Source organism: Corticium candelabrum, chromosome 1 (assembly GCF_963422355.1).
Source record: "Corticium candelabrum chromosome 1, ooCorCand1.1, whole genome shotgun sequence".
Classification (NCBI taxonomy): Eukaryota; Metazoa; Porifera; class Homoscleromorpha; order Homosclerophorida; family Plakinidae; genus Corticium; species Corticium candelabrum.
The window spans coordinates 8,439,839-8,464,035 of NC_085085.1; the positions used below are offsets into that span (position 1 = coordinate 8,439,839).

The window sequence follows — 24,197 nt, forward strand, 5'->3', positions numbered from 1 at the left end:
GAAGAAGGCAGATAAGATGAAAATGACATTTCATGGTTTGTTGTTCCACCAAACTCGACTGAGTTTCTTCCTGCCTCTCCTGATATGAAAGCAGGTTAGGTAGCCACTTGGACTCACCTGGACGAACCATTAAACCTCTACAACGTGGTCTCCCAGCTCCTTGAGTTCGGCGGCAGAATTTCCAATGTCGGGAGTAGAGAAAACCGCAGGTACAGCAAACTTTCCTACCATTATCCTCAAGAAAGCTAGCAGTCGGAAACGATTGTCTGGTAACGTGTTCCATATTGATATGTTGCCAACGAGCTGAGTCATTGGGGAGAACTTTGTCACAGAGCGGACAACTAGTTGAACCAGAACCAAAACCAGATCTGTTGTGCTTTGAAAACCGGTCATCGTCGGCGTCAGAATCTTTGCCATCTGAATTTTCTAACATAGTGCAAAGAGACTCAGCAGCCGTCACACACAGTGTTAATACAAGTTGTTTGGGTCAAACGTAATGCCAAAGATGCGGGCTCTAGCACAATACAGCGAGAACCACGGACTAACGCGAAAACGTGGCATCCGCCATATATATAAGAATATATATAAGAATATATTTGTATATAATACAGATAACACATCCGCCCTAAGGACGGAAGCACAAAGAGTCTAAGTTGCAATATCGCAATAATTAGGTAGATAGTCAACAATCACGAGGTCCAATCTGTCACTAATCATGAGTTATACCGCCACAAACGAACAGATAACTGTTCATGAAATTGCCTGGAAGCCTGGCTCAGAGACAAAGGAGAGCTGTGCACGCATGTGTGCCTGTATGCAAAAGCGTATCTCCATACCAGCGAGTAGCAGCACCACCAAAGTTGCTTGTGCACACCGAACCGATCAATGTAGACAGTGAAGTTGTCATTGTCTTTCAGAGTTTGCCGATCGAACTTGTCTTTCTCGTCCTCGAATTTTTGAATCACCAAATCTGAAATGCGTGTTCCTGACCTTAGACGGTACACACAGAGCAAGTCGTTTATTACCAGCAACATCAATAAGAGCAAAATATTTTGACTATATCCAGGTTATGTTTTCTCTTGTTGTCTATGTGCGTTGAATAGCTGCCACGTTCACTACATCTGTTTGCTGCAATGGCAGCAACAGCTTTGAAGTGACGATATCCAACGGGAATGTTGAAGTAGCTGCAAGATTAGACATGATTTGGTTGGTCACACATACAGGGAACAGATTATCCGGGATTTATCCTATCTGAAGTCATCACTATGGGCGAGAATTTGTAATAGTTTGCTAACTTGAACGTGTAAATCAGCTACTTCAACATACAGTAACAAATCAAAATCATCTAGGCAAGATATGATGAACTACCTATGAGTGCACCCCATGAAATACTAGGGTGTAAACATGATTTTTTGGGTTGTTTGATATCAAAGAGGTTTATATCATTAAATTATACATAATATCCTTTATCATTTATTTCCTGGTAGACAACTCATTTCTTGACTGTCGTTTCAGTCATATGACAAACTTTGACTGCCTTTCCACTTTAATTCAGTTACTACATACTTTACTTTACCTTGCCTGAATTAATGCATTCTTTGATCAGAAGAGAGACTCAGCTAACTCTGTCTCCTATGTTACTTTTTTTTGGTTATACACACATCTTTTGGGGATTTCCCGGAAACATGGAAATAGTTCTTAGCTAAGTCCTTACACATCGTGTTTTTTGTGTCACTTGTCCATAATTCTCCTCTTGAAGCTGCAAATCATTGCCCAACTTAGCATCTTGTTTATAAGAAACGGCGGTGGTGGCTGTTTACACGCTTATGACATTGGCATGATTGCTACCTGACTGCCACATGCAGAGTACATGGCGGGTCCAAATCTCACATCGTATGCCTCAGCCATTGCCTGTGTTATCTCTCACACTTCATGGTTATTGCACATGTGTCATAATTGCAACAGCTTGTTTTGAGACTACCAAAACATTACTAGACATGCAAGGACAGCAAGTATATGTCTGACTTAGCAAAGCGGAATTTGGAATAGTAGTAAAGCCACCTCCACTGTGGTCCCCTCCTATGGTATGAAAATTCTTGGATACACTAAGTAGCTGATATCCAACTTCCTGTGAGTCAAGAAGAACTCCCCCCCCCTTTAGAAGGCTTGTGAGCTCGCTGATATGCAGAGAACAATACACACATTCATTACATGTACCAAAAATGTGCACGCCCAAGAAAAACAAGCAAAAAGTAACGGGTAGTCTTCCAAACACAGTCACGTGGGTTACCCAATCTGATAATTTATTTGGTGTGACCTTATGCAAGTTTGAAGTAGTAGTAGTCTTAGTGCACAAGTAAATTTTTGCACTATTTAATTGAATTGATAGTTGACTTTTTATTGTCTCTTATTACCAGACCAAACAAAATAGGATATACTGTAGAATGAGAAATTTTGGCAATTTAAGAGTAATATTATTTTAATTTAATATTATTTTAGTTTAGCTTCATTGCGCATGCGCACAGCTGAATGACAAAATGCCGCTGTACAGATACTTTCAGCGCAAAGAATTTGAACAGCCTTCCATGTGTGCTTTATCCTCGCTGTTGCATGCAAAAGTGGAGCAAGCCAACGACGGCGTAAGTCACGTTATGTCTGAAAGGTACTGTGGGAAATCTCGTACAAACTACGAGTACACAGCAGAAGTAAATGCTCACATTGGCAAGTGTAAATCGCCAAAAATGTAACTCATCAAAATTTAAATATAGTTATTTTGGAAGATTTTGCCAAATTTTTTTCGTCACCAAATTTCTTGTTCTGTGGTAGTATGTAACGTACAAACATTTCATTCCCTTGATTTTGAGAAATTTTAGTCTTTGTTTACTATTTTTCTAAGAAAAACATACAGGGTACACTGCCATAACCGTACCGTGTGATAACCCAAATGCTTTAGTTGTAATGATTTCTAGTGTCACAGAAGGGTAGATTCACATTGGGTTAGTATAGTATTTCTTTTTCAGTGTTGTCAATTTGAATGAATAAATTTTGTACTGTTTGTGCATGAACTGAGGTAGTCAGAACAACAGAGCAATCAATACTAGACAATGACTTGATAGACTGATGATCAAGATGTGATTTGTTTGACTTTATATATTATTGAATGATTGGAAATTAACGGGGTTATTTCTTTCTTCTTAGGTTTGTGATAATTGCTGGTGACGTCTCTCCTATTGATGTCATTTCTCATGTTCCTGTCTTATGTGAGGACAAGGATATTGCTTATGTGTATGTACCTTCACGAGATGTGAGACCATTATAGATGTCTAGTGGAGAATTGGAGTGAAGCTTGCATTTGTTCGGTAGGATCTTGGAATGGCTGGGCAGACTAAACGTGGAACAAGTGTTGTGCTAGTGAAACGGCATGAAGAGTATGGTGACGTGTTTGATACCTGTGTAGATGAGATGAAGTCTTTGCCAATGCCTATGTACTAGTTTGTTAATCTATTCTGGTACATGTAATTGTATGATAATCATACTTTGTTGTCATGATGGGGGTGTGCTTACTGATTGTGTAATAATAGACTCTGGTCTACATGTTACTTATTGTAAGCAGACTTGGCTGAATTGTATGGGCACATTAACGTCATTGGCAGTTAGAAGAGATAACAGCATTGCAAGAAAAGCTTACAACTGTAATTCTAAATCGGTCATGTCACATTATCAACTTGAGCACAGACAGCCTTGGACTCCAAAACTGCATCACACTCATATTTTGATTTTGATAGCCTACCCTTGGCCAGAAGAGACCACACGTAGAGGACTACACCTCCACTGAGAGTCCACAATATACAAATATACTGTCCTTATAAACTTTGTCATGTAGCTCACCAGCCATCAAGTGTTTACATGCACAGGAGCAGCTGTTAGCAGGGCCATCATCTATCTATCTAATTGGCGAGCGAAGCGAGCCTCTCTCTTGTCACGTTAATTGAGGTCAAGATATATTATATTTATATATTTATATATTTATATATGGCAAAACGGAGAGACGGATAGATGCCAGATGAATGCAATTTTGACTCTGCAACACATGTGCAAAAATTGAATCAACCATTGTTACGCGAATAAGTAAGACAGAACACCATCGCTCACCTAACACAATGCTAACCGAGCATTTACTAGTATCTGAAGTTGCCATAGCAGAGCCCATTGCCAACGCACCTTCCACACAACCAAATGAGATCGAAAAAATGTCAAGCTATGAACGATCTATCATCAGTAACAAGAATACTACATGTGGAAGAGAGACAAAGTCAACTGCCAATGTCTGAACTCTTGACCTTATACTGCTTAGCTACTTTTTGTAACATGTACATCACTTGCATCCATTTGGATGTGTGGCCTAGGAACGCCACTTACAAATAAGTAGACAATATTGAATTTGATTTGTGACATGCCAGTCACCACTTAGCAAAGAAGATAGGGTCTTCCTAATACAATCCAAGCAAGGAATTTGGAATGGAATTTTGCCCTTGCATCTGTGAAAATTGAGTGCTGAGTGTACTATTGCTCTCTTACCTCCCCTATCAGGGCATTTTGGAAACAAATGGTCAGTTGCATTGCCTGTACACTGAATAGGATGAGCAGTGTCTGGTAGATAGAAATGCCTGTCTCTTGGGAGTCCAAATAAGGGAGGTAAAAGGTGTACATACACAAAATTTATACAAGTACACAAATCCATGCCCCAACTGCATTGCACTTCTTCTGCAAACACATCTATAACACGTGACCATCGAAATACATTATATAACCATTGAATGAAATAGTTTCATAACAATTATATAGTATATACAGCTGTATCAAGTTACGTGTCTACACACATTGAAAAATCAAGTAATCATGCCACTGTCACACGAGTGTAAGAAAAATGAATTGAAATAGTGTCACTTGGCTTGATCTATAGAAGGCGATTTTGGTTCTGGTTTCTTGATCCTATATTCAATCAAATATTCTGGATAAGCCTACAAAAGAACAGAGAGTCAGCCTTAAACTCCAGAAGAATTATTGTGCACCATCTTCATTCACAATAGCTCTAATTACTAATTAGCCTTTTACTTCTCATACAGTACCAACACGTGCACATATTAATTAATGCACATACCACAAAACAACTGTAAACACAGTATAGTTCCCTATCACACTACAACTCACATCAATTTAACTAGATACATGTACGTCTACTATAGCATGTTGCATTGCTAAATGCTGTATTGCAGAAAATTGAATATTCATAAGCAAGGCAAACTCACTGATCTAGTCGAGGCAACAGTGTATGGGGTATTATGAGCTTGTACAATGTTTTGACCGTTTATATAATTACTACCATTTCGACTCGGCATTGCCTGGGTAACATTAGACAGGTGCAGCTAGGGTAGCGAATTTTTACATAATACATTGTGTGCCCTATATATCTATACATACGAAGTAAGAAGTGCTTCAGTCTTTCTCACGTTATTGTGTACACAGAAATGTCTTTTACTGTTGAGGGATGAAAGCAATCCTGCTGTTGCTGATGTAGCATGTGCGGGCATTATCAGAATTAATTATATAAGAGTTGATGGAATTCACAACCCGGAGTCTGTTGATTGGATTGATCGCCATTGAGCAAATGCAACTCTCTTTGCAGATGTCACGATTTGGAAAAGTTCGGCTTTTTTCGCTTTGGCATGCTGTATGGTGGCAGGTTTGTCACGCAGACGTGAACTGACAGGTTCATTATGCGACAGGACTGTCACTGTGTGACCGTAGCCTTCATGTATGTTAGAAACCACGCCCACATCACGCAGCCATCAAAAGGTAGGTTGGGTTCCTACAAATATCTTACGGATTTACGGCACAACGACACAACGACACGCTCCACTCGGTAAATCAACAACAACAATACCACGACGAACACACAGGTTCCTAACGCTAGCTAGACCTCAAAAGGGGGCCATCTAAATACCGAAACGTGCGTTTGTAATATAGTACATGGTGTGGAATGCAGTCTTCATGCAACGGCCTGTAGATAATGTGATTGTGGGAAGATAGCCAGACGGTTTTGATTGCCACTGTAATAAGACAAGATATCCCATTCATGACTCACTTGCGTCAGCTAGACAGAATACACTCGATATCGCCAGTAGAGCGAAACCCAGGCTTGAAATAGATATTCTCTTGGCATGAATGTGCATGGGGATCGTAAATTCGAAGTCGCACCGTGGTCACGCCGTCATGAGATTTACTTGGGGTTGACTTCTAAAAAGGGGACCGTCTAAATACTGAAGTGTGCGTTTGCATTGTGGTGTGGAACGCAGTCTTCATGCATGGTTTCGTGGCGATCCGCCCGGCAGTTTTGGCATGATTGATGTTACAGACAGACAGACACACACATCAGACTTTTATAGATATAGGGATAAATACAGATGTCACAGTTGGTTGAGAAATTTGTGTATAGTTTGATGTGTCTTCACTTGGTGAGGTTGAGAATGCATTACTGCAAGAGAAACTTAACGTGCTGTAACTCCATATCACAAGTAAAGTGGTACAGCACAGAACTGTAACACCTGGAATGCATCAAATGGCCAGTGGTCCTAACAAGCTGTGACCTGATCCTCTTTTCCCTTGCTGTATACAAAATGCTGATCTCTCTCAACCTGATTTACGATTGTGTAAATACCCCAACAATTAACCAACTCAGAGAGCATGTGCAATGACACTACACCACACCAAATCACAGCACTGGCTACATCTCAACAACATCCACCCAGTAATTTGCTAAGGGAAATAAAGCAAACACATCACCTGCTGATGATCTTGAAAGTAGCTGACAGCACAGCTCTCATGAACAATTAATTTCCCCTAATCACTTTAGCCATATTAAATAAGCTTTGTGCATGTACTCACATGGTCACATGTGATGTGCATGATCCGCCAACCAAGGCAGAGTAACAACGCAAACTCCTGCTATTGAGCAATATGGGAAATTTAGAAACATATCTCAGTGCTAGCATAAAAGTCCCTATCACTTTACATATCCTACAGTATTAATTTTGCAGTCTATATAACTGCTATCAAAAGCTTCATGTGTTAACCGTACCTGCTCTCCTCGATATACAACATACTCTGCAAAATTCAGCCCTCCTACACTTGGCCTTCCAATAACTGCATGGTGACCAGGAGGAGCATGTGCCATTTTCATAGCTGCAAACTGTAGGAAAGGTTTTCCAAGTGCAACACGACACAATAGCATCTGTCTATGGCAAATATAGCATGAACGATCGCGATGATCTGGACATCCTGTTCCACCACCGATTCCATAGACATACTGGTTACTCTTGGATGAATTCTCAGCAAAATATATCCCTAAAACATCACGCAGAAAATTATTCAAGACTAGATATAATCAAGACTGATACAAATTTGTCAAATGCATCACAACTTTTATGGATTTATTGTGCTATAGTATTGAGATCTGGTTCATAAGTGATTTAAAAAAAAAACAGTAGTAAAGTCAAACAAATAAACATCACTTCGGTAACAGACAATAGAAACTGTTCTAAGCAGCAACAAAAAGAACTAAACTGCCAATAGCCTGACAGAGGAAGTAAGACCAGAGACCAACTTCCATGGATGTCAATAGACATCTCACTTACTTCAGCAATCCATCTCAGACATGTAGCAAAAAGAAAAATTAACAAACTCCCTTTCTTGCTCCACTTTAGTGAAAGAAGCTCTAACATCAGACTCACAACTGTTCTCCTAAGTGTTGACAGACTGTTGTTCCTGATGATACTACAACAACAAAATGTTTTGTGTGTACCCGACCAATTACTTCAACAGGTCACAATAGTACAGAGAAACATGTGCATGCCTCTCATATAATTCCACCCACAGCTTTGAATACCTTAAAGAACCACTTTACCGATTGTCGCACCCGCAGTAGACGTAAGGCCTTGGGCTGCGGACCGAACACTTGCTGTTTTGCGCAGCGCATTATTTGGTCTTGCTTTCCGAGGCTAACTACTAAGAGTACACAAGAGACGGGTCTAGACGCTTCAGGCAACTCTGACGGTGAAAGCAAACAAGTTACAGTTCTTAATTAAGCGATTCAGTCGTTCGCAGTTTCCTTCGTGTTTCTTTCTACAAATGGAGGCCATACTACAGTACAAAAGGGCTTGCGTGATGCGAAAAACATACAGAAACGTTCGTCACCACGCATAATCATGTGACACTCAGTGCCTTCATTCTACGTCGATTGAAGGTGAGTCAGTGATGTGAAAGCACGGTTTACTTTCACCTAAGCAAATATCAAAGTCTACACGAAGCTGTGAACAAACCTACAGTTTTCGGACGTTATTTCGAAAACTGTCTCGTATGTTTTTGTTTTCTAACCTTAGCATAATGCTTCGCTATCAAGTTTGCTCTGAAATAGTGCCAAATTCCCCAACTTGATGTGTGACCAAAAACATTTAGCGGTCAAGGGAGGAGTCAGAGTTGAGCAGACCAGTGAAGTGCTCCTTTAACCTAATTGTTTGTTAACAGGAGCACTTGTAAGTTGTAAGTGGACCATCCCGTGCTGACTTGGTTTGGAAGGCACATGTAAATGCAAGCTGAGCCATGCCAAGCCATGCTACGTTGTGCTGGCTTGCCTTGGCATTTCTGGCCGGGGTAGCCCGGGCTGACTTTGTGTAAATGCTACATGTGCTGGAATAAGAACTGCACATGCTCAGTTTGTCAACTGGTGGTAGAAGAATGCCTCATATGAATAGCATGTTGTCTTGTAAACATTCTGTGCATTTCTTGATGTAAATGTTGTAAGGCCATGGAGAAGAAACACAAGCAGCTTGGCTTTTGTCCATTGCGAGCATAAGTTAATGCGAGCCATGTTGATCGCAGTAGATAACACACGCCAACAACATGCGCATCAGAAGCACAGGCTCGCTTCTATAAAGAATGTGGTGTAATGGACTGGCATGCTAGGTTGGAACAGGCTGGCCGAAATGAGATCGACTCCGCTCGACTCATTATGCATGCACATGTAAACAGGGTATACGAGAAACCACTAGATACTTGTCAGTGTACCTTTACAATAGCCAATTGACCTTCCCCCCCCCCGGGTTTTGAAGTGATACCCTGACCACAGGATTTTGATAGAAACCATATATGGCAAACTAGCTGACTTGCCCATTCTTCACCCAGGTAAATTAAATTATAGTTATCAAGTGTCAAGCAGATAAATCACTGTGTATCATGTTCCAGAAATTGGACGGAGACAACACAAATTCCTGCCTATATGCGAAACTAAAATTGCATGTATAGCACTAACTCTGGAATATTGGGTGGAGACAACACGAAATCTCAGGTAGACTGTTTCCCCATATGTGTGCAACATTCCCGTTAGATGCCATCACTTTGAAGATGTTGCTGCGGTTACACAGAACGGGTGTAGCAAACATGGCAGCTATTCGACGCACATACACGAGCAAACAAGGTAGGCGTATTTCTTAAAGACCGGCCGGATAAACTAAAAAATCTTGCTTTTATCCACATTGCTGGTAATAAATAACACACGCTGTGTGCACTGCCTAAGATCAAGAATGGGCACGTTAAGATTTGGTAGAAATCTAATGCGCCGTTCTAGTAAAATTTAAGCACAAAAAGAAGGTGGCAAGAAATCACGTTGTCCCAAAACAACTCTGAAAGATGACACCTTTAATGTCCACAATTATCAGATCGGGGTGCACCAGCAAAATTTGGTAGAGTTGCGACTCGTTCTTTTAGAGATATGCAACTACAGGCAGACAGACAGACAGACAAACAGACAGACAAACAGACAGACAAGCAGACAGACAAACAGACAGACAAACAGACAGAGAGATTGGAGAGTGTCTTTGTCATATCAATGCCAGAGCAGCATGCCTTCAAACAAACGAAGATTAGGAAAAACACGATGGAACTATTCAACAAGGTTCAGCCTGGGCACATGGCAGTATCTGAGCAACAAGAGTGAGCCTTGCAAGTCAGCTAGATCTACTAACTGGCTACACAAAGGGATGCCTGATTCAACAAAGTAACAGCAAGATGATGATTGATACGAATCCTGACCGATTGGTATATCAAGAATAGTCATCCCCTTTGAGTTGATAGGTACCATATAAGATGAAATATTGGCGGGGAATATATTTTGGCGGATTGGTGGATTTTTCAGCGACCGCTGATATAAAATCCGCGATTAATTTGGTCTCTGGCAATGTTGACGTCATCAGGCATGTAGATCAGCAATATGGTAGGTATGCCCTCTGTTGTGCCTGTGCAGTAGTTGGAGACAATGCAATAAGTTAGGGAAATGTGAGCCACAAACACAGCTGTCAATCACATACAAAACATGACCGCCTAATTAGATGGTAAGACATAGATCAGTTAGCAAACAACGATGTCCAACCGCCAAAATAAAATCCGCCAACATGCTTTGTCCATCAATTTCTTAGCAAACCACCAAAATAAATTCCCGCCAGCATTTCACATCTATGGAATGTAGTCCAGAGGTGCTTTACCATCACATAGCACTGTCTTTAGAATCTCACACAGACTGGGTGATTTTGAAATCTGATATGAGGAACGCGTTCAATTCCATCGATAGAAGTCACGTTCTGAAAGAAATGCCATTCTCATTTCCAACCACATCAGACAGATAGATAATGACGTTAGCTCTTTAGTATTTGGTTAGTATTCTTCGTCTTGGAGCATTCAAAACACGATTTCTCTTTTACGGAGTCGCTTTGGCTAGCGACTAAGGTACCATTGAACTTCTCGAAAGCAAGGCTATTCTTCAAGAGCAACTCGCTTTTTGCGAGTTCCCCTTTAAGATTTATTTTCATATAGTAAGAACTTTATTATAATCATTGAACTTCATTCTTAGCCTGCTGCTGCTGGTTATTGTAGTTATCATTGTTCAAAATATAAGAGAGACAGATAGACAGACAGACAGACAGATAGACAAACAGATACATTGTTTTATTGATTTTAAACTTTAAAGATACAACAAGCAAATCTACAAAAGTATACAAATCCATCTCAGTCCATTCCTGTTCATCGATTCAGACCTAATATGGATTAAAAACTGAATAACCCCATCTCTAAATTTGTCTATCCCTACTTGACCATGTGAGAGACAAGATATTTTTCGTAAGATCACTTGGCTGTTACATGTCTGTAATAACAGAAAGGCGGCGTCTCCAGTCAGTACGAAATTCTACTGCTGTTTGGTATCTCCAATAGCTTTTTTGCCGACTCACCCCAGTGACTAAAATGCTTAAACACTAGAGAGTTGATTGTGGGTGTAGAGCCACTCAGCAAATCTCTCTGTTCGTATTTTTCCATTTTTTCTCTTCTCTCTTCAGTGCTGCATAGCCATCTACCTGCCCTGATTGTTTGACAGTATCAAGACTCCATGGATACGCCAAAGAAATATCCAGTTCAATGTCTTTCCCAGACTCCAAATCAAACAGACAGCCAGTCAGACAGACAAACACAGACATACCCTGATATTGGAAATCAAGGCAATTCAACTGTCAGCTTGTCATCACAGGAAGGTGTCCATCAAGGCAACCCTTTGGAGACTGTATTGTTTTCCACTGCTATACACCCTGTTCTTCTTAAAGTTTATTCTAATCATCATGATGTCACAGTGCTAGCTTACCTGGACGATATTTTCATACTGGGGCTACCAGGTAAAGATAATTCAGCATTAGAGGATCTCAAACCATCTCTCTCTGTTCTTGGTCTAGAGATATCAAACAGCAAATGTGAGCTTTACTGTCCACCATCAGCAGGAAGTGTGGCTTGTGAACAATTTCAGCCAATTCCTGTTTCATTTCACGATTGAAAGATTCTGGGAGTTCCCTTTGAGAACATTTCATTTATTCAAACCAGGTGTGCAGACTTTGTTGATTCTGGAAGCCTTCTTTGCAACCTTCATCTTGACAATCCACAAAGTGCAATGCTTTTGCTTTGACATTGTCATGTGCCTAGAATGACTCATCTTGCAAGATCCATCGCCCCACTCAAACTTTACAATGCTGCCACTGCTCATGACCTTCAGACAAGACAAACATATACAGGGCTGCTGAATTTCGGAGAAATCACTGATGAAAAGTGGATGCAGGCAACCTTACCGATTAAACATGGAGGCTTTGGTACGACCTCTGTGAGAGAAATTTCTCAGTTTGCATTCATTTCTAGCTGGTCATACACTTTATCAATTCTGCCCACACGCTTTCCGATCATGGAGAAAGCAATAAACGATCTCATTTTTCAAAATAACATTGACACTTCAATTGCATTGGAAATACATCAGGCCCTACCATCGGACGAGAGTCTTAGTGAGCTAGTTCAAAAGCCCATGCAACTACAAAGATTGCTCACTCAACAACATATGTATGACTTCTATTTCCAGTTACGCACTTCAACCTTACAAATTTCGTCTGACGGGTTTGCTGAGGCTGGTTTTGGAGATACCGGCTGTGAGTTGCATCAAGAAATGTGGATGTGGTGCTAACCTGGATGACACAGGGTATCAATTACTTAGTTGTAAGAAAGGCAATGGTACTGTGTGGTCCCATGACTCCGTTGTGTCTGAATGGTCTGATTATTTGAAGCATCTGCAGATCCATCACAAACGCAAACCTCAAGATCGGTACACTGACAGCAACAATCGCCCAGACATTGCTGTCTTTGATGTGGGCTCAGGCCCCAATGTTGAGCTTGATGTAGCTTTGGCTCATCCTTGGGCAACAAACACATTGTTCCAAGCTTCTAAAACGGAGGGAGCAGCTGCTGCAAACAGGGAGAACAGGAAGTTAACCAAATATGGCCTGGTGCATCTTCCTTGACATTTGTTCCACTTGTGTTTGAGCATTTTGGCCACTGGGGAGAACGAGCCACCAGATATCTACAAGAACTATCAACCAGGTCGACAGATGATGAGGGCAATAAGAATGCTGAAGAGTTCATGTGTTACTGGAGAAAACAATTCTCAACAATGCTATACCACTAAGACTATTGCAAGGAAACTATCACGCCATTTATCTATGAGCTCTAGGAATTTAAAGAACTATCATACTCAGTTTTATGAACATTAGTTTGTGAAATGTATTGACCCTATTGATCTATTGGATCTCTGGAACATTTCAAATAGTTTTGGTTGTATTAGCATTCATTTAAGACAATATTTGAAAAGACAGACAGACAAACAAACAAACAAACAGACAGACAGCTCTCCTTTACTATATATGACAAATATGTAGTACGTGTCATAAAGTTTTTGTCTACAGGCAACTCTGTAACATCAAATTTCCTTTGCTTGACATTCCTGGGGATAAATTAGCTACCATTCTATTGGAACTGCAGCAAGGCTTCAAACTTCACAGGTAGCATTTTGTTGCAGGAGTCCATTCGGGTGTTAGGATAGCAAACTTCATGCAACTGTACTCGTTCCTACCAAAGTACCCACATCTGGAAAAGGTCAATCCAAATGCCACAACAGGTTACATTGACACACAAGGAAGTTGTAACGCATTCAATCTATACAAGCTGCAAGCAACTTCATTGTCATCATAATGATATACTGTAACAGACCAGTGGAACAGGAAGTGAGAACATTCTAGACCAGCAAAATGCATGCCTAAAAGAAATGTACAAAGTTTTAATTGTAAGAAATGGCACGTTGAAGTGACATTACTACTCTTTGCACTTCTGGCACACTACAATTCTTGAGACATGTTGACAAGTGCAGCGTACTTTGACAGGGTTCACATTTTATACCTCTGTTCACAACAGTTGCCTTTTGTGCAAGAGCTTTAGTGTAAACTAGTGTATTTAAGTTCATATAGATAGTCTGGATTCCACAAATAATACCAACAAATTATTTCCAAAGAAGCATGGTAATAGTGAAAGTCACTACTCACAGATCTGACAGTAACTAATACTCTATATTTTTGTAACTTTCTAGAGATGTGCCTACCTGTTTATTCATTTATAGTTAATTAATTAAGCATATTTCTTACCTGCACCAAACATCCCTCCAATGTATGCATGCCGCTCATCAAATCCTTTCTGTACAATTGCATTGATAAATGGTGATCCATGAAATAGCATTCTTTCATTATAATGTGCATGATTCTGATCACCAACTTCTTGTTTTCTATAGCAATACCGCTCCCACAACTTCTTGTTGATTACTCTTTGAATCTAAAAGTAAACAATTCTATAACCCAAAATATAAAAGTACACATAAATATAAACACAGACAGACACAAGAATGACCATACAAACACAGAGAATGTACTACTGACAACTACATCTGTACATGTACCATATACTGTAACTAGGCTGTGTTTCCACTAGCTGCACCTTAAACTAATTTAGCTTAAACACATTTAAAACTAAACCAGTTAAAGAAAGCGACTGTTTCCACTAGGAACTTGGAACATCCGGGATGTGCAAAACAAAGCGTCAAGGAATGCTTTATTTTGAAGTATTGGGCTGGTTTGTCGACTCGCCTTGTCAGACCAACTGTTGGTTGTCACTGATTCAGCATCTACTACTAGAAATTTGCATGACAATGACCAAGGGCGGCATCGTACGGACGGTCTGTCTTCTCTCTCTCTGTAGCTATTGATTTCTTTCCTTTATTTAATGACCCTTACAACTTTTAAGGCAATCCTGTCCCAGCAAAATAGTCAATATCATCAAAACTGAGTTGTCAGAAGCCATCTAGACAAGCGCGCTAAAGTCATGTGACAGTTAAACCTAAACCACCTTGCTAAACCTACTTTGAAGTAGGTTTAAGAAATCGGTTTAGGTTTAGAATATAACTGGTTTAGTGCAGGTGGAAACAGATCAATCATTAACCAGTTTAGCTTAAGCCACTTGTTAAAACCGGTTTAGGCACTAGTGGAAATGCGCCCCTAGATACATAGCTCGTTCTCTGCCCAGACAAACTGTAGTATTACTAAGCATCCTGTTCAAGATTACTGATCAACAAATTTCCATTCACAATGTGTAACAAGAAAAAATGTGGTACTTTTGTGTGATAAGGAAATGTTCTTCACACTAAACAGATTAGCTATCAATTATGTCTCTTGCAGGTTAGCTAACAATTATGTAAATAAGTATCCTGTTCCAGGGTGACTACGTTGTTAGTGAGTACTGTTCCCATCCGCTTTCCAGACAACCAGTAGTGAGATCCTGTTAAGAGCCTAAGAAAACTAACAAAGTGTGGTCATGTCATGTACTTGGACAGTTTCTTAGATAGTAAACTCTATAGCCTTTGGACTTTGATATGCAAATTCCATTTTGTTCTTTGCTTTGCTGACGTGCATTAGATTGCTGGTGAGTATTCCATTCTGAGTACATTAGCAGAGAGTTGGATAATATGCCCTTGCCCCTATACTGAGCCACCAATCGCAAAGTTACAGAAAGACAAAAATGCTAGCTATGTTCCAAGTAAAGAAACAGGCCATTATACACAAAGTGCCTGTTAACATAAAGGTGTTGTAACCAACGTTTACTGCACCAAATTTTTGTAAATTAATGCCAAATCGACTGCACCTTGATGATCTGGTATGAATTAAAAACACCACCAGCAGCTCCATTGTCTTTATGTTCACGAACTGTAGCCTGCATCTGCACCCAACAAACCAATATTAATTACTCATCATATACACACAGTAGTTTTGAAATGCTTTTACCTCATCTGCCACAGACAAATAGTCTGAATCTTCGTGACTCAAGTCAACAAGTATTGTCCCATCTCCAAGACTACCGCGACCTGATGTACCTTCCAAACAAACCAACCAATCAAAATAAAAAATGACAGTATTTTCAATAGTACATACTTTCCAACACTAGTATTGATAATATTCTATACAAGATGTTGCACAAGCCTTTTAAACATGTTATTACTAAAATGATTTAAAAAGGATGAAGTTGTTCCTCAAGAAGTCGTGTGAAAGGACAGCAGAAAAACAATAAAACACTTATGAATCACTTTGCTCTTGATTACAATCAACTGCAAGACACTACGACAATGTGAATAGCAACCCAAAACAAAGGAACATCAACCAGCCTGTCGGCTATGCATGTACCTAATTAGCAACAGACTTACCTACTGATTATTCTAGCAAACACTCTAGTACCGAGATAACAAACAGTATGGAAGCAAACTGGTACATACTTAAAATAGAAACTAACAAACAAGTATGCAAGTGGGTCGATAATCAGTAGATGTAGCACTATAGCTTCAAACTTTTATGCCACAAAATGATGCAAACTTACTGAGTAATGTCAATTTCTCTTTCGCTCCTTTGATTATCTTGTGTCTGTGTCCATACGCATGCACTCCAATATCTTTCAGCTCATCATGCCCCATGTCAATCAGCACATCCATAGTAATCTAACACAGTAAATTATCATTACATAAAGCAAAACACGTATCTTCTTAGATACAGCAAACAAAAACGTACCTTATTACCATTAATAGTCAATACTTAATTAACACAGCTACACTATGTACATCCACTCGTAAATTACACATGTGTAAGAACTTGAAGATCTGCTACCACAAAAATATAGGAGATGTGTCTATCTGTCTGTCCGTGTATCTGTGTTTAAAGAGTTTCTCCAAGATGACAAGTCTGATCTCTACCGAATTTGGCTCGCGCACGCCAAATCTGTACGGGTTAACAGTGATGCAGCTGGATTTCTCCGGTGTGCTCGCGTAGCATTTTGCGACAACAAAAATGCTACACCTTCCAGTTCATTAGAACGCCCAACCGCCCGCACCAGTCCTGTGTGGACTGTACACATCGTCATCCTTAGCATTGCTCCCAGCAATCGAGGATTTCTGGCTGACTGAAGCTGTTCTTGTAGAGCTTGCGTTTCTCTCCAAAAGTCTGATTGCATTTGCACTGAATCTGACCTAAGCGCTTCCAGCACTGAGCGCTACATGGGGAGAGTGTTGATTTCTACTGAAAAATGCAAGAAGAGCAAGATTCGAATTCATCCGCATGAGTGTCAAGCCATACATGGGTGAGCAAGTAACTGCACGTGACTTCCAAGATTTTGCTGCCCGGATATATGATTCTGAGCGAGAAATTTGCTGCTAAGACACTCGGTTACATTTTTTTTTCATTTGTCTTCAACCAGATATTAATTAATAATCAATAATCTATTCAGCCCAGGCAAAAAAACCGGGATCTGCATGTAATGGCATCTATAGACTTTGGGATACTCGATCCCTGCTAATTTCCCTGAACAGAATATAATTGAACGGAATATAACCCTGAATGAAGTCCTTCATAAGTATTCTGTTTGGCTGCTAAATTTTTCAAAACAGAGTGAAACAAGTCACACTAACAAGTTCCAAACTGACGAACAGGATATTACTAACTATCAATAGTGTAATCAGCCCGGGCAAAAACGGGAAATGTCACGGCATATTTATTCTACTTTGATATTATCGATATCAGAATCAATGGAATATCATTGAACGGGATATAACTCTGAACAAAATTCTTCATGAGAATTCTGTCCGGCTGCTAATTTTTCAGAACGGAGTGAAAATGCATGTGAACGAGATATACTTAATGGTAAATTCTCAGAACAGAATACTCATGCAACAACATAAATTTGCATACAATGTTAAATTAATTAACTTTATGACAATTCTGTCTATGGCTGCTGATTCTGTGAATGAGATATACTTCATGAATGCATTCAACTATACATTAATTAACTAACAACTAATATTCTAATCTGCTCGTGCGGAGAACAAGCCACTAAGCTAGTCTCAAATGTACAAAATACATACAACTACTCTCAATGCAGGGTTCTCGCTACTGCAGCGCTGTGTTGCCAGCCACGCTCCAGACTTGGACTATGCAACTGTAGAGAGCAGACTGCATGCGTCGTGGACCCGCCAATCCTGCCACAATTCTAACAATCTCTAGCGAGAACCCTGCAATGCTATGCCCTGACTGTCAATAAATTCAGTACAATGATGTGAACATGCATTATTAACTAACAAAAACTCTCATGAGGTACAGCAACTTAAATTGTGTTCAACTAAAACCATGCACACGAATATCCATGTACATGAAGTCCTAGCCTACACCCATAAGCCCATAAAAATATCAGAAAATACTAACAAAAGGCAACAAAGTATTTAATTCAAGTAAACAATGTAGTGGCTTTACCTGCTCACTTTCAAACAGCTCAACCAACTGTGGAAGTCCAATACCTTTCAAGAATGAACTGATAGAGCATTCAAAAAGTTTGGCACCTCCTGCAGACCAGCAATGTGTTAAAAACATAATACTAGTCAATTACACATACGTGTATGCCTGCCTGCACATGCACACGTGCACACACACACACACACACACACACACACACACACACACACACACACACACACACACACAAATGGACAAATGTCAAGCCCTCCACGTCATTCGTGAATGACGTCAACATTAATTAAGGTCAGTTGCGGAGATAGCTCTCCCTGCCTCTAGAGACAAGACCTCCATGCGCTACGTGGAGGCTTAGGGCCAGCGCTAAAATCCACCTGGAGCTTGGCCAGAGTCATCCAGGGGCACTGACTATGGCTCAGCTTTGGGACTGGACACCAAGGCCCACAAGTACCCATCTGCTGCATGATGTTACTGCCAAGCCAGCGGTCATGTCCACCCCAGTCAATGACCAGGTACTCATTTATACTCCTGAGTCGAGAGAAGCAATCGTGTGTAAGTTTCTTGCTTAAGGAAATTATGCCATAGCTCGCCATCACTGTGACTTGAACCTGCAACCCTGCAAGGTCCCAGATGTTTTCATTCTCCAAATGCACTCTCTAACCACACACACACACACACACACAAACACACACACACACACACACACACACACACACACACACACACACACACACACCATACACGTAGCACTAAAGAACCCAGTTTGCATAACCTGTCCTTGTAAAATCATAAATCTCTGTCTGTCTGTCTGTCTGTCTGTCTGCCAATACATAGACAAGTCCACAGCAACACTATTACAACAGAAACACTACAGTTACAAAAAATTTCAAAAATACACTTAACACACCACATTTTGACAATCTAATCTGGCAAGTTTGTCCGAGATGACTTTCGCATTGCATCGTTGAAGTGTCACTGAAATGATTGATTGCCACTTGGTCTTAACCTCAATCTCATTTTGTCTTCTGTCTGTCTGTCTGCCTGCAAGGCCATTAGTTGGAAGCATATTTGCAATGTTGGACTGGTTTATAGTATACACTTAATTAAGCAGTGTGCTTAATTAAATTACAGAGGACTGAAAATCCTAGGAATAACGAGGGCAGAGTGAAACTGGGTCGAGTCTACACTAAGTTGTTTACTACCTAGGATAGGATTTACAAAAATAAATCCTGTCTGCCCATCTGTCTGTCTGTCTTTCTACCCCTGGTCTTTGAACATTTTAGTTCCTCGGGACCTAAGGCACAACAGAATATCCACCAAGTCAAAAGATGTCAATAAAAACAAAAAACAAGACTTACATGATCAATGGCATAAACAGCTGTCTACTGCTATTCAATCATGTAACTCCCTCTTCTATCTAAGGAAGTTAACTCAAGTTATCTATGTGTACTACTGATGATTACTTTAGTTGCTACATTGTAATGTCAATGCACCAACATAACAATCTGTCTGTCTGTTTGTTAACAAGCATACTGTATTACAATAGCTAATATCAACTACATTTGGACATCACCAAATCAGCAACAAATGGCAGTCTTGACATCCTTCCCAAATCTTATGACTGACAACTAACTAATCAAATGTTAGAGGATCACCTTCTTTGCTTGCTACAAGCTTCTCCAATGAACACCCATCAGCATTCACACCTCCACTAAGTAATGCAGCCCCAGCAGGGCTCAAACCAGCAGTAGTAGCTAATGTTCCAGCTTCATTGCTCGTCACACTGGTTATAGAAGCAGTGTTTGGACTAGCAGCAGATAGCAAAGCACGAACATCATCAGCCTGTACAACAAAGTAAACTAGAAGACAAATTTCAATGCTGTCTACAAAGCTTAAATACATAACATTCGTTATGGCTGCATTAACAAACACATCTGACATTTATCAGAGAGATGGCGCATGGCTCAAAAAAACTTTGGTCTAGCTGACTTCAGTATGAGCCCACGCAAACGCAGTGTTTCGCCAGAAGCAGCAATGCCACCAGTTTGCCAGTTGGGGAAGGCTCGTGGCCGGTTGGAATGTAGTTTTTTTGATTTTGCAAGTTGCCTACCTCATGCCAAGTTAACTCTGTCAAGTGTTCCACTTACTATAATGTCACAAAATCTTCGTGTACCTTCTAACGAGAACTGTGCTGTTCTTTCACATGAGATATATGTTTGCAAGCAACACCGACTAGTAACCCTAAAGTACTTACTAATAAGGTGCTCTCGCTTGCACAGCTTCCTCTGATGCCATTGTTTCACATTTCTTTGTCATTTGACAAGAATGGATCTTTCTTTGTGGCATGACAATAAGAAACACTTAGATAAGCATCAACTAGTAAAGTTTCCCAAATATAGTGCAACGTCTGTAAATGGCTTCCCTCGTGCACATCATTGATTAAGCACAGTTTAATGGCCCCATTCTCTTCTTTGACAATGTTATCATACATCTCCACAACCTGGTTAGGTTCTCAATAAAGTGTTGCATTAGAAGTAAAATCACTTATTCATACATCAAGTGCAAGCTCCTCAAAGAGGTCCCAAAAGTCAAATGTGCACCTACCTAAAAACTATAACATTCGTACAATTTTAGATTACAAAAAGCAATAAAGGCATCAACAATAGTGGCATCATTTTAAAGCACCATTTTGATGATATCATTTTAATGACATCATCGCTGGTTGACTCCAAATCCTAGCAAACTCTGCCACAGCCAGAGAAACAACACAAAATCAGGACTCATAAATACCATTGCTAAATCTTTAGCAGTTTGCCCTTCCTGATTTTTCAAGTTGACATCAGCACCATGAAGAATCTAAGTAGCAAAAGCACACCAACAACATTAGCTCAGTCCATAAATATCCCTTCTGAAAAACATATATCTATCATCCCCAATTCACATACAACTATGCAAATCATATTCATTACTAGTTCAATAAAAATGTTGGCAATGTACAATCACAGAAAGATGGGCAAACAGACAATTTACAAACACTAGACAAAGACAATTTTGTTTCACCAAGGCATATAAACTTAATTCTTAGATTCTTATCCCTGCCCACACCAACATTTAGAGTTCGCATCGATACCATCAATTTACTTGCTTGAGTCTCCTTACACGTGGAAAGTCTGGAGTTAAGGCTAGAACATGTTGATTATGTGTAATGCAGTCGAACCCCGCTAATCCAAATTACCTTTGGCATCCTGCCTTGCATACCTGCGTACCCAAATGAGATCCTATTGGGCAGCCAATCTTGGTTGCAGTTATCTAGTTTTCAGCAAATTTGCGTATATGACCATTCTAAATCTTGTCTGTCACATTATTTAGAAGTACATGTAGTCGTTGCAGGGGTGTCCTTTACCACCAACATGACAAGTGTGGAGATGTACATAAATGCGCTAGTAGTCTGACTGTCCGAGACAAAGTCTGGACCTCGGAAGGCTACACGTTTTGGCATTTTTGGTAATCCAAACAATTTTGCTAATCCGAACAGGGCATAGCACAGAGCTGTTCAGATTAGCAAGGTTCAAAATGTATTTGCTATGTGGCTGAACAGACATGACGGCTGCTGTCACCTAAATATGTTCAAAATGTTGAATTCTGAAGAACAGGTTTAGATGTGTTGTTCCTGAACAACTGTGCCTCATTGACTTGCACACCCAGTATGCCTCCAGACAACTAAAAATTACATAACACTGCTGCAGTGCCTAATGAGTTTTGTGACCACAATGATAATTGACAGATATAATACATAGATAATAAATATAAATTTAAGTGACATTTATACACCTATCTACAACCATACTGCAATTCAGTCATCAAACCTTGGGTGGATGGCAGAATAAGATAGCAAATAGCATTCATACTTGACAACTCAAATGTATTGGTGCACCTCATTCTTTGACACATGAAATGATGGTGTATAAAGCAGAGTGTCCTAAAGCATACCGTATTCGCCCGTAATAACGCCCATACCCATATATACACCCATGTGCGGCAGGTCAGAACTTTAAGCCCGAAAAGACGCCCATGCCCAACTATATGCCTATGCCCAAGTATAAGCCCAGGATATAAGCCTAGGATACGCATGCGCAGACAAAACAAATGGGGTCCGCAAAACATTCGTCTCCGTCTGTGTGCGTATGATGAGCTGGTGTTAGTAATGAGTAAAAGTGCTTACCGCTAGACTCATGTCTTCGTTGCAATTACAGACCCTAATGCTCTTGACGGGCTTCAGGTCGACCACGTGTGTAGAGTTTAGTTTCTCGTGTATGCTGATGCTTTATGGATACCAGTACCTTTGATCTTGCAAATGATTAATTGCAAGCATTGTGGTATTTCTGTCTTCAAGTATTTAGATGATGACTGGCCAAACGACAGCGTTTTGCAACCATGCATACGCCTAAGGACCAAAATAACACCCATGCCCTAGTATACGCCCAGAAAAAAATTGTTTCTTTCTATACGCCCAGGGCGTTATTACAGGCGAATACAGTATTGCAATTTACCTACACTACAGTCACCTACAAGTACTTCTGTTCTGTACAGATATGTCTCCAAGCAATAAATTGAAATGATTGTAGCAGTCTCAACAAATCGTGTTGCAGCAAACTAACAAGATCAATCTGACATTTGTCTAAGATTAATATTAACCAAATTCAACAGCTACAGACGATAGACACATACCACAGAGACAACTGATACATAAACAACTAAAACAGACAACAGGAACACCACACAACAACATCGTTTAACATCCCATTCTACTCCCGCATCTATTTTCTTATCGGTCACTAACCAGCAGAGAACAAAGTTGTGTTCTTCCCTTTTGTGATGCTTCATGAAGCGGTGTAAAATTCCAGCGATCAGTTGCATTCACAAGAGCACCATGCTTGATCAGTAATGCAGCAATATCTACATGCTACCAACACAAACTAATTAAAGCACTCATAATACCTAAAAAATATAATTAAAATGATAATAATGCATCACAGAAAAGCATTAATGCACACTAATGTGAAAGCCTGTTTTCTGCTAAGATCATAGAGCTTTACACACAGCTTGTGTTCCAACAGAAATTTTCTGAACCTACAATACTCTCCAGTACCAACAGTAACGAGCCATAAATAACCTTACCTGAATAACTTGCTATTGACAATTTATCTGTTCTGTCACACAAGCTAGCTGTAAGTCTTCTATTCTATCTACTAACCTCTAAGTTAACAACAACACAATAAAATGTCGTCTGAAATTAACAAACAAAAAATTTCATTTTGTCCTTTACCCACCCTAATACAAACTAAAAATGCAGAAACGACCAGTGTTTTAATATTTATATAAGATATTAATTCTCACGATCTAGCAACACTATCATGTCTATGTCAGTTCTACACATAACTTTAATACCAGACAACAACTTCAGGCTACACTCCACAGTATATTTTTTGTCTGAGTCTTTTTTATGTACCCTTCAGTAGCACATGTCCACTGGCCTTCTTGTGCTTGCTATGCTGATAACAAGTCACAAAGGTCATGCGACATTCATTTGTACAGTGATATGCTGCTCGTACGTTTCCTTCCACAGTTTCTGTGCCTTCAAGAAGGACTTCCTATTTTCAGATGGATCCAGCTTCCAGAGAGCCTCAATAACAGCATAATACTGTCCAACGACATGTGCCAAGTTGGAAAGAAGGATGCCTTCTTCAGGCGCGATCCAAACAGTGTCGTTTGAAACATTTCAAGAATATGACTGTCTGCCTACCCAGACGTGGTCGACAGCTCCTGGATAATTTTCCAATAGTTTATTAACATGAAAAGATCTTACCCCACCCACCCACTTGCAAAAATTTTTCGGTTTGAAAA

At 40.0% G+C, this 24,197-nt stretch overlaps 2 protein-coding genes across 2 annotated transcripts in view; one reads left to right on the plus strand and one right to left on the minus strand.

Annotated features, from left to right (window-relative positions):
* LOC134197519 (H/ACA ribonucleoprotein complex subunit 2-like protein) overlaps positions 1-3,548 on the plus strand; it is an 8,136-nt gene extending 4,588 nt beyond the window's left edge. The window contains exons 3-4 of the mRNA XM_062666859.1: positions 3,199-3,304; positions 3,364-3,548. Of these exons, the coding sequence (XP_062522843.1) occupies positions 3,199-3,304; positions 3,364-3,492 (235 nt within the window). The 3' untranslated portion in view covers positions 3,493-3,548. The remainder of the gene's footprint in view (positions 1-3,198; positions 3,305-3,363) is intronic.
* A 1,228-nt stretch (positions 3,549-4,776) lies between these two features.
* Positions 4,777-24,197, minus strand: part of LOC134196354 (poly [ADP-ribose] polymerase tankyrase-2-like) — a 44,776-nt gene continuing 25,355 nt past the window's right edge. Inside the window, exons 20-29 of the mRNA XM_062665460.1 lie at positions 23,134-23,256; positions 21,084-21,149; positions 19,949-20,135; positions 18,297-18,385; positions 16,378-16,495; positions 15,792-15,880; positions 15,652-15,726; positions 14,106-14,289; positions 7,139-7,404; positions 4,777-5,021 (exon numbers count right to left, since the gene is read on the minus strand). Coding sequence (XP_062521444.1) covers positions 4,944-5,021; positions 7,139-7,404; positions 14,106-14,289; positions 15,652-15,726; positions 15,792-15,880; positions 16,378-16,495; positions 18,297-18,385; positions 19,949-20,135; positions 21,084-21,149; positions 23,134-23,256 — 1,275 coding nt within the window. The 3' untranslated portion in view covers positions 4,777-4,943. The remainder of the gene's footprint in view (positions 5,022-7,138; positions 7,405-14,105; positions 14,290-15,651; positions 15,727-15,791; positions 15,881-16,377; positions 16,496-18,296; positions 18,386-19,948; positions 20,136-21,083; positions 21,150-23,133; positions 23,257-24,197) is intronic.